Source organism: Ascaphus truei, chromosome 10, assembly GCF_040206685.1.
Source record: "Ascaphus truei isolate aAscTru1 chromosome 10, aAscTru1.hap1, whole genome shotgun sequence".
Taxonomy (NCBI): domain Eukaryota; kingdom Metazoa; phylum Chordata; class Amphibia; order Anura; family Ascaphidae; genus Ascaphus; species Ascaphus truei.
Genome location: NC_134492.1, coordinates 15,303,731 through 15,315,991, shown reverse-complemented (window position 1 = coordinate 15,315,991; position 12,261 = coordinate 15,303,731). Strand labels below are relative to the sequence as shown.

Here is a 12,261-nt window from a genome sequence, read left to right as displayed (position 1 = left end):
TCTATGGATACACAGTTGCTGAAAATGGCTAATGATGCATGAACTCAGTGTGAATAAAAATTACACAAATGACCGCTAATGATCACAGTGTCGGCTTTTAAAGTCATCCTTTAACGTACGCGCTGGCCCGTAGCATATCGTTGAGTCTTTCATCCCATTTTGAAGTAAGTGGTGCTGCCTTGTTTTAGTGCTTCCATACACAGTGATCTTCATTAGCACTGTACATTGTGAATATTACTAAATTGATAACTGTACATAGTATATCCACTTTCCTCCGTTAATATCGCTGTAATATATAACATGCTTCTTTCCGATTTAGGAAATGTCCCATCCCCTTTGCCATCCTTTGATCCTGCAACATGCCCAATTATTCCTGGACAAGAAATGACGATAGAAATCTCCAAGGGTCGGTCCGGCCTCGGTCTCAGCATTGTTGGTGGGAAAGATACCCCACTTGTAAGTTTTATTCGGTGGTAGTAATACATTTTACATGTGGGGCCCAAACTAATGTAATAAATACCCTTGTCTTTACTGGTTCTGATGAGGATAGCAATTCATTTTTCCAGTTATTTATTTATAATTCAAGCCTGTGGGTTTTATTTTGTCATCCCATTTCACACATCATCGAAGTAAATTGAGGATGCATTTTGCTGTTTTAGAAAGCACATGGGCGGCTAGTTTTTGTTCCCAATGATTCTCAGAAACAGTTAACAATGGTTCAGTGACTCCCGCTCCCCAAGCTGAACCAAGAAATACAAATGAATTGTATGATACTTACCACTCGTTGTTGGCATTGGACACTTGTTGTGCAGTAGTCCACATAATCGGTGATTGAAACCATTGGCATCACAGGTGCTAGGTTAATTTTATTACAGCTCATATAAAAATAATTGACCCCCATTGGTTTTGGAAGCCTCTGTGGCAATCGCATGACGAACTAGAATTCTACATTGCACTTATTGTTTTAAGATGCATCTCTCTCAACAGGAAGCCATAGTTATCCATGAAGTATATGAAGAAGGGGCAGCAGCCAGGGATGGAAGACTTTGGGCTGGTGACCAGATTCTTGAAGTATGTGAAATAGGAAGTTGATTTAGAACTTTTCTATTTTTTCTGATTTCAATGTTCAATGATGGTTGGCAATGTTAAATATGTACATAGATTAGCGTAAAACAAAAAAGTATCGTTTAATGTTGCAATTTAAAAAGGAATAAAAGTATTGCGCTCGCAAACGTGCAACCTTGAAGTCGCATGACAATCAAAGTCTCGGGTCTCTGAAATCAATCCGCCCCCAACGTGCTACACGGGATCTGCTTTCAGCACCCGGCACAGAGCCCTGTTATCCACGAAAATTAGTCTCAATAGGCAGCTAACGTTCTAACCACACGGGTAGTGTTTATGTCCTCCAGGAACTAACAAGTTCCAAATGTAAAGTGGAACTGAATTGGCACTTCATTGTGGACTCACTTGCTGACGTCCAACCCAACGCGTTTCGTCATAAAGCAGACTTCTTCAGGGCTGGTGTTCTACCATACAGAATCTTCCAGTGAATATATATATATTCCTATACACATACACGTACATGTATACAACCCTCCTTTCCCGGCTATAAAGGAGTTTACATCAGATTGACTACATGCATGGCATTACTCAGTATCTCATTCCTGTTCAGGGTGCTGGGTCGGTGCAGGCTGGGCATGGATGGGCTTCAGGAACTTTTATAGTCCCAACAAGAGCTTTATTCACACCCATTTATAATGCTCACTATATAAAAGACAGACTTCACTTCGGACATTAACTGGTGGCAAACACTATTACTACTCTGTGCTTGTTCCCTTGGAAGCTCTCACACCTACGCTGGGGAGGTACTTCTGCTTCTTACCATTAATATTGGTTAGATTGGCAATCTCCTGCATAGCATCTATAATGCTTTCTCGTGTGGACCCATGTTGGGGCACACACACTACTCTCTGGGATCATTATCCCGTTACTGTGTACGGCATTATTAGTCTGTACTGGTCATATCAGAGGTTTACTTAGGACTTCCGGTGGGTCCGATCCAATTTATGTTCTGGAGTTACCTGTACTACACTGAGAATTCTTGCTGAGAACATGCTCACTCCTCTTCCTGCATGAGAACAATCTTGGGCCATTACCATGGGCACTAACTAAATAGGGCCCATTCCTGAACTAAAAGGAATAAATGGTGACTGGAGGACACTCTTAATACACATAACTATGCACTTAAATATATATATACATTACTCACGGAGAGACCCTCTAACTGCGCTCCAAGAAACATGCTTCTAGAACATTGGGCAGAGCTATATATACACCTTTCTATCGCCCTTACTGGTCAATAGACATTCTACGGTATATCACATGAGGGGAATGGGCAATAACAGAGTAATTCTGCCCAGTTAACCCATTAAAGCTGTTAACCCATTTCACCAATTAGTAGTCCCCAGAAGGGGAGGGGGAGATGGGGGGGCTACATATACACACACAGGTTGCTATAGATTGCCAACCAATATACACTTTAAAGGGCTACTCATCCCTGTTCTTTGAAAAACCCAAATAAGCTGTTGTTTTATGTCAAATTATAAAGCGCTCATTGTGCTAAATGTATTGAATGGAATATGATTTCACATTAATATGTCAAAATGACAATAGTACAAGTCTCCAGCCTTAAAATTGAATAGCAGCATACATTGTTTGAAATGGATTTCAGAAAAAGAAATTCATTTCCATATATCTTGACATTTCTTGATGGATATAAAATAGTCTTATCTATAATTATTGTCATTAGAATATGTAATTAATATTATCTAAATATCAGAGAAGAAATCACAAAATCTACAACATATACCATAAATATATCCTTAACATACAAACCTATTGTGTCACATTTACATACAGATAAATGTGCAATTGTCTAGTTAGTATATTACAAACAAATATATTAATATACCCTGAAATGCCCTTATGTCTAATGCAAGTACTGTATAAAGAAACTGCACATCACAGGTAAATAGATTATCTAACAAATATTAATTATATCTTTGTAATAGAAGTTGTGGGTATTGGGTTACAATGTAAGTATTGTGTGCTTGAATTGAAGGGAAGCAGAAGGGAGTGCATTAATAAATAAAGTAAATAAATAAACCAAAGTAATATTTTAAAAAGGATTGTTTTTTTGTTTTTTTTTAAATAGCCTTTGTTATCCATTTGGAGGTTATAAGCAAATCCAATTCATATTAAAGCCGGACTAAATACAGTATCTCTAATTAGTAAAAATATTAAGAGTAAGGACTGCCAGTTGTTCTATGTATTCCGCCGTCCTCTTCTTTAATGCAGTATTGAGAGACAGACACACACTTGCAGTGGTTGGGCTTGTTCCCACAGGCTTCACTAGGTGCCCTCCTGGCTGCACCACGAAGTACAAGAGAAACACAAATATGTGAGTTGTACAGAGAACCAAAAAAAACGCATTCTGTTCCATTTAAAAAAAAAATGTTTTTCCAAAGAACTTGCTGCTTTTAAGGTTTTAATTGGATAGCCACAAATGCAATACAAAGTCTTATATTGTGGTACAAACTGACACTGTAGATATTAATGTTTAGATTGGAAATAAGTATGCAAGCCCATTGAGGATGCTATGTTCAGGGCTTTGTTGGCGGATTAGGAGAAAGTCCTACTTTCCCTTGTTTGCTCAAGTGCACAATGGGAATAAACTTCACGTTCATAGCACAGTAAGCATCTATTTCCAACATTAAAACCAAGATTTATATTTCAAATGTAGCGGACTTGCAAAATCAGCAATTCTGTTTCAGTACAATATTTTATTGGAGACTCTTATTTTGCTTCTATACCCCTTGTGTTTTTTGTTTTTTTTATTTGTGTGGAAGAAGGCTCATCATTGGAATAATGTAATTACTATATATACAGAAGGGTAATAAATTGTTCTTGTTATTTACAGACCTGTAAAAAATAGTAAACATTGTTTTGCAGAAGCCGTTGCTTTTTAATGATGGCTTGCCAGCAGAAATCAAACAAGTACAGTATATAAAGAATTATGGGGTAGCTCTCCTGCAGTAGTTAATGAAACAGACCTTGCCACCTACGTCACAGATAAGATTGGTTCTCTGATCTGCTGTGTACAGTATTTTAATAGTTAAATTGAGTCTACTCAGTACTGAAGGTATGTTAAGCATATATCTTCAGCACCGAGTAGACTCAATGTAACTATTAAAATACTGTACACAGCAGATCAGGGAACCTGTACACCCCAGTATTTCTACCATTATATATTTGCAAATCGTCGTTATGTATTTGAGGCAAAATTTATTTTAATATAAATACTATTAAAATTGAAGCATTAAATAAACTCACCACTTCTACTATTTACACTATTACGTGGGGGCATGAGTGCTTCTTTATCTGGGATCTTTCTCTTTTCTCTTTAGGTTGTTGATCTCTGTGCTTCTCATCTTGCCAAACAACCTGCCTCCTTGATCCAATTCCGTCACATCTCCTCTGCTCCCTCTCTGGCACCCTGAACTCCATTCTAACTCACCTTTTTAGCCTCTCTAATCTCTGGCACATTCCCATCTTCCTTCTGACATGCAGTCATCACGCTTATTCTAAAGAAGCCCTCTCTCTTGATCGAGCCTCAGTCTAACTACCGCCCTTTCTCTCTTCTCCCTTTTGCCTCCAAGCTACTTGATTGGCTGGTATACAACCACGTGACTCACTTTCTCTCTTCTCAACTCCCTGCCTGACTCTCTGCAATCTGGTTTCTGCCCTCAACACTCCACCAAAACAGCACTAATAGAAGTGGCTAATAACCTACTCACAGTTAATTCCCAGGCTCACATCTCCTTACTAATTCTCCTGGATTTCTCTGCTGCCTTCGACACTGTTGATCACCCCCTTCTCCTGCACACCCTACACTCAATTGGCCTCTGTGATGCAGCCCTCTCCTGGTTCAAGTTCTACCTATTCAACCGCTCTTTCAGTGTTTTCTTCTCTGGTGTCTCCTCCTCTTCACTCCCTTGTTCTGTCGGGGTTCAACAAGTCTCTGTCCTTGGCCCTCTGCTCTTTTCACTCTACACCTCTTCTCTTGGTGAACTAATACAATCTTTTGTCTTTCAGTATCATCTCTATGCTGATGACACCCAAATCTATCTATCTCTTCCCCTGACCTCTCCCCCTCTCGTCCCGTGTGACACTAACACCTCCTAACATCCACACCCTCAAAATGTAATCGATCCATCAGTATGGCTAGACCATACTCCATCTTGAGGCATACTCTGTCCCACAATGAGCAGCCACTTTACCGTTTGTTTCAACATTGCCCCTTATTCCCTCTAGATTGTGAGCTCTCATGAGCAGGGCCCTCGTTATCCTCTGTACAGGCATACCCCGCATTAACGTACGCAATGGGACCGGAGCATGTATGTAAAGCGAAAATGTACTTAAAGTGAAGCACTACCTTTTCCCACTTATTGATGCATGTACTGTACTGCAATCGTCATATACGTGCATAACTGATATAAATAAGGCATTTGTAACAGGCTCTATAGTCTCCCCGCTTGCGCACAGCTTCGGTACAGGTAGGGAGCCGGTATTGCTGTTCAGGACGTGCTGACAGGCGCATGCGTGAGCTGCCGTTTTCCTATTGGGCGACATGTACTTACTCGTGAGTGTCCTTAAAGCGGGGTATGCCTGTATCTGTTTCCTCTTGTGTGTCCTTATGTGTATGTCATTCAGTTTATGTACAGTAATAGAGGTCACCCTGCACCCCCACTGTACCGCGCTGCAGAATAAGTTGGCGATTTTAGAAATAACGGATAACCATTAAAAAACAAAAGTAATTCTGCATCTGAAAACATAATTGCTTACTTTGTATTAACCCCTTTGCAGCTAGAATGGACTGCAACATATGGCAGGCCCTTCCAGCAGTAAAGGGTTACAAAATGTGGTAGTCACAAAGTGGTATTAAAAAGGTATTAAATTAAATGTGATGATGCTTCACACATCCATCTGTTTCTAATAAACAGTCACTTTGTGGTGCATTACAGCAATATCACATATATTCTTCAAAGTGGCAACATAGTAGTGCTTTCCACACAGGTTTGGAGCATAACCACTCGGCTGTTGTTGCAGGTTAATGGTGTCGATTTAAGGAATGCCTCTCACGAGGATGCAATCACAGCTCTCAGGCAGACGCCTCAGAAAGTGCAACTGATTGTGTACAGGGACGAAGCTCAGTATAAGGATGAGGAAAATCTGGAGATTTTCCATGTCGAGCTGCAAAAGAAGGTTGGCAGAGGACTTGGACTGAGCATTGTGGGCAAGAGGTAAACGCTTCCATCTTTCGCTGCAGTTAAAAAAAACACATTCCAAAACAATACTTGGCATGCCTCTCCGGCACTGAAAGGGTTACTGTGAGTAAGGTTTGTGGGCCAGTAATATATTCACCTCCTCTGTGACCTCAGTTCTTGTAAAGTCAGAGCTCCTTTTTCCAATAAGCTCTGAGCGCCCTGGACTTCATACTGGTTTATAAGAACAGCTGTCAAAATTCTGATTACAGCAGTAATTAAATGTACACTGAAAGTGCACTGTGGTGGTGCAGATGATAATTGTGTAACGGTTGTGGGAAGACATTTGTCAGCTAAGAAGCGGAAGCATTCTGCTTTTAAAGGAATTGAGAATATTGTGAAGTGTGGCTCATTCTGAGCATTCTGGACTCCACTGGCTGCAGAGCAGTTCCCACTCATTGAAATTAGTTTTTCCATTAAAGTGTAATTTCTTGGTCCAAATCCTCCAAATCTTATTGCATCATTGCACCTTCCCAGCCGTGCTACTAAATGTGAGAACAAGGACAGTGATAGCTTCACGCAGTTAGTACACAGTGACTCTAACATAGGAATTAATGGAGCTGCTTGATACATTGTCTGATAGAAACGGAAGTGGAGTGTTCATCTCTGACATTGTGAAGGGGGGAGCAGCGGACTTTGATGGAAGATTAATGCAAGGGGATCAGATCCTGTCAGTCAATGCTGAGGATGTGAAGACTGCCTCTCAAGAAATTGTGGCTGCTATATTGAAGGTAGGTACAATGTATGTGACCATATAGCAGCAGCCCAAGCCTAGTATCATTTATTAAACACAATAAGTGCTGAACTCAAGGGCTTTTGAGTTGTATATTTTTGTATACAGTGTTTTGATACTACTGCTTGCTGGCGTTGTGCAGCATGATAATTACAACAGGAAGTATAATTGATACCAAACTATGAAAAGGCATCATTCCTTTTACCAATTAAAAACGGCAGCACCCTCTGTTCCCTTGGAAATAAACAATTGTGTTGTCTTTAGTGTTGGTTTAAAAGTACCTGTACAATTTGAGTATTAAGCAAACTAAGGTTGCCATGGTAACCCATAATCACATTTAATTTTACAAACTGATTAAAATGCATTTAAAAAATAACAATAGTTGACGGTATTGCTGAATTAATTTAGGCTGGATTTTTACCTGCTTTTGAGGGGTCTAATTTTTTGGTGCCCCCCAATTCTCATGGGATAGCTGGGAAGCTTCCAAAAAATGCAGGCAACCGCTTAACCTCCTGGCAACTTGCTTTGTAGAAGTAGCATTATTTACCAGGATATCTGCATATTAGAGGAAAGGATGTCCTTCCTAGTCCCAGGTCTACTTGGAGCGACCAGTAAAGCTAGAAGTCATTACAGGCATACCCCGCATTAACGTACGCAATGGGACCGGAGCATGTATGTAAAGCGATAATGTACTTAAAGTGAAGCACTACTTTTTCCCACTTATCGATGCATGTTCTGTACTGCAATCTTCATATACGTGCATAACTGATGTAAATAACGCATTTGTAACAGGCTCTATAGTCTCCCCGCTTGTGCACAGCTTCAGTACAGGTAGGGAGCCGGTATTGCTGTTCAGGACGTACTGACAGGCGCATGCGCGAGCTGCCGTTTGCCTATTGGGCGATATGTCCTTACTCGCGAATGTACTTAAAGTGAGTGTCCTTAAACCGGGGGATGCCTGAATACAGTAGCTCAGTACTTGGCATTCAGTCCTCAAAGTGTAAAGTTGATAGCAAGAGAATACGTTGTATTTTGCTTCTGTTTTTTTTCTTCAGCATTACCATTTATGTCAAAAGAATAACTGAATCTGCTAGAATTTCCTGTTTGGGTAAAACATGTACCTCTATGTGTAAAACTCAATTTACTCTGATTTTCAAAGACTTTACTGTTTTATCTCAAGTGTGCTCAAGGATTTGTACATCTAGAGATTGGGAGACTAAGAGCTGGATCTTGGCTGTCATCCAGAAAAACCTTTCAAGATAGTCAGGTTGGTGATTTAGTTGCATTATTGTCTTCTTTATGATTGATCTAAGGAAGGTTTTATTTACAGCCGCTCTGTGTTTCATGTTCTTAAATGGAAAGCTGCAACATGCCCCCAGCAAGAGGAAAGCTGTTCCCTGTGTCATTCTGAGCATACTTGTAGCAGTGGATTTGAATGTCATGTCAGTAGTGTTCGCAATTCATACTCGGACGCAAACGAAGTGGGAGGTTTCTGTCTGATTGATGGGAGAGACTTTACACAATGCATTTTTATACTTCTGCTTCACAAACCACTGAGATAAATGTCTAAAGCAATGTATATATCCAGGGCTGCCGACAGCCTTTCCAGGGCTTAGGACTCAATTGTAGCCGCCCCTGACGGTGACAGACTTGCAAGCCCCCCATCTTTCCCACCTCCTTGCTCTCACCCTCTCTATTTCCACCCCCCCTTCTCACACTCCCCCCTATGTACTACTCTCTTCCCCTCTCTCGCTCACTCTCCCCATCTTACACTCTCTTCCTCCCTCCTTCTTGCTCACTCGCACTCCCCCATACCACTTATTTACCTCCCCCCCTCTCACTGAATACCCCACTGGCCACACACACACTCACACACACACACACACACACACACACACACACACACACACACACACACACTATTTCCCCCTCCCCCCACACACATACATACATACACAAACTATCCCCCGCCCCAGGCGCACAGACACACACTATATCCCCCCCCTCTCACTGAATACCCCACTGGCCACACACACACACTCACACACACACACTCACACACACACACACACACACACACACTATTTCCCCCTCCCCCCCACATACATACATACACAAACTATCCCCCGCCCCAGGCGTACAGACACACACTATATCCCCCCCACTTGCACACTGTCTCCCCCCCCCCACTTCCCTCCGTGTTTCCCCCTGCTCTGTCTCCCAACCCCCGCTACACATACACAATTCCACCCTACACATACGCAATTCAAGCCAGCCACAATACCCCCACACACACAATACCCCGCCTCCAAGCACAATACTAACCACAGACAATGACCCCACAAAATACACACCCCAATCCCCACCACAATATACACACACCAAATTCCCACCACAATATACAGCCGCCCCCAATTCCCACCACAATTTACAGCCAACCCCAATTCCCACCACAATATACACACACACCAAATTCCACCACAATATACAGCCACCCCAATTCCCACCACAATATACAGCCACCCCCAATTCCCACCACAATATACAGCCAACCCCAATTCCCACCACAATATACACACCCTCCCAATTCCCACCACAATATACAGCCAACCCCAATTCCCACCACAATATACACACCCTCCCAATTCCCACCACAATATACAGCCAATCCCAATTCCCACCACAATATACAGCCAATCCCAATTCCCACCACAATATACACACCCTCCCAATTCCACCACAATATACATGCCCTCCAATCTCCACCACAATATACACGCCCTCCAATCCCCACCACAATATACATGCCCTCCAATCCCCACCACAATATACACACACCCCCCCAATGCCCTCCACAATACACACACATTTACCTTGGGGTTGGAAGGCCTCCAATGCCACACTGGTCCCGCGCGGATCTGGAAGTTGGGCCCAACTTCCACTGACCTGCAGGTGAGGCAGCAGCAATCAGAGGCCCAGTAGCTAGGCACAGAAATTGGGCCTGATCTTTGGCCACGCCCAACTTCCAGCACCAGCCAGGTACCCAGTAACCTGCGGGCCCCGAACAGTTTTAACGGCTCTACCCCCTTTCGGCTGCCCTGTATCTACCACTTTCAGACCATCGACAGAGGGTTTTGCAATGCCTAATTTGCCCCCCTTTATTATTTGGATTGTAAAGGTGGTTCCATATATTGCGTATTCCAACAGCACTAAATGAATCAATCCTTACACATGTCCAAACACTTTGCTTCAATTCATCGATATGACTTGAAAGATGGAGCTATTGACATGCTGTGATAATGAAGTACGTTCAATGCTGCATCATTAGTCTGTGTTCTTACAAAGCGTTTGTATCGGTAAAGCATTAATTACACTCACTTTCTTGCATTTCTAACATTTCTTGGGCCTCACGTACTTCGGATCAATACAACAGCTTGTTAGTAAATTACTTTAACGCACTTTTCTTAGTTATGCACCAGGAACCAGCCCATAAACCTCTTCTGTACTAAATCAGCAAGCAATGTGTTACTGCTTTCTACAGTTTCCAGCACTGACCCTCAATTATTTCCAATTCCTGCTCTTTGCTTCCCCGACAAATTTGACAACCTCTAAATTAGAGGTGAAAGTAAAGTGTTGAAAGAGGGGACCTGTGAAGATAAATGTTCAGACTACGTGAGGACATCAATTCAAGACTCAAGATTGTTTAACTTAATTAGAAAAGGCTGTTCATGTTTTGTATTCCTTCTGAATATAAACTTCCCTTAGGATCAAGTGATGAGAGACTTCAATGGCAAAACAGACGCCAAGTATTAAAAGTCTGTGTCATTGGAATTAGGTCACATTGCCCTTCAAAACTGCCATTTTTGTCCCATCATTTCACAGTAATCTTGGCGAAAAATATTGAATTTGTCTATTTTGATGCTTTGAAGAGCAGGTGGGTATTTTTGTGAGAAGTAACAAAAAACGCTAAGTTAAAGAGAAAACCGTGAAAATAATTGCGCTGCAAATTCGAAGACTGTCGTATAACTCTGCTTGGCAAGTGGCCTGAAGTTTAATTTACATGGAGGACACATTATTAATGCCTTTACATAACTAACTGTATCTTCTGTCTCCCATTCCCACTTATGGAAAACTTGGGGCTACTTTAGTTTTTATGTTCTACAAAAAGAAGAGTGGCTAGCCGCAGGGCCGCCGACAGATTTCCTGGGGCCCAGGACTACAGTTCTGACCAGGTTTCTCCCCCCCGCCCCCCTGTCGGCAGTGTTGCGAGTCCCATTGCACACCTCGCGAGCCCCCTCTATTTTCCTCCCTCTTCCCATATATTTCTCACATTCTCACCTCTCATTCTACCCCCCTCCATCAATTACCCCACGCTCACTCAATACCTGCCCCCCCTCGCATGTATTTCTCTCTCGTGTCTCACTCTTACTCCCTCTTTGCCTCACTCACCCCCTCTCTCCTCTCCCTCCGTCAATTACCGCACGCTCACTCATTCTCTCCCCCTCACACAATTTCCCCCCACAACCTACCAAAAAACTTCCCACCCCCAGTGCAAAAAACTTCCCACCCCCAATGCAAAAAACTTCCCACCCCCAATGCAAAAAACTTCCCACCCCCAATGCAAAAAACTTCCCACCCCCAAATACATACAAAGCCTCCCAAATATATATAACCTCCCCCCCCAAATACATACAAAAAAACACCTACCCAATACATATAAAAAAAAACATACATATAAAACCACCCAAACACATGTAAAAAAGACCACAATGCATCTAAAAAAAGACCCCAATAGATTTAAAAAGACCCCAATACATGTACAAAAGACCTCAATACATCTAAAAAAAGAAGTCTAATCCATTAAAAAAATTAAACAATACATATAAATAATACAACCCTTCCCAATACATATAAAAAATACCCCCAAGCCCCCCAATACATATAAAAATTCTCCCAACTCCCCAATACATATAAGAATTCTCCCAACCCCCCAATACATATAAAAATACCCCCAAGCCCCCCCAATACATATACAAATTCTCCCAACCCCCCAATATATATAAAAATACCCCCAAGCCCCCCAATACATATACAAATTCTCCCAACTCCCCAATACAGACTTACCTTGGGTCAGGCTGGGCCCGG

The 12,261-nt window shown here is 42.0% G+C and overlaps 1 protein-coding gene across 10 annotated transcripts in view; it reads left to right on the top strand.

The window, feature by feature from the left end:
• PATJ (PATJ crumbs cell polarity complex component) overlaps positions 1-12,261 on the top strand; it is a 154,519-nt gene that overhangs the window by 127,139 nt on the left and 15,119 nt on the right. For all 10 annotated transcript variants that reach the window (XM_075615970.1, XM_075615974.1, XM_075615973.1 and 7 more), the window contains 5 exons: positions 320-456; positions 988-1,071; positions 6,169-6,362; positions 6,967-7,114; positions 8,297-8,383. In XM_075615970.1, the coding sequence (XP_075472085.1) occupies positions 320-456; positions 988-1,071; positions 6,169-6,362; positions 6,967-7,114; positions 8,297-8,383 (650 nt within the window). The remainder of the gene's footprint in view (positions 1-319; positions 457-987; positions 1,072-6,168; positions 6,363-6,966; positions 7,115-8,296; positions 8,384-12,261) is intronic.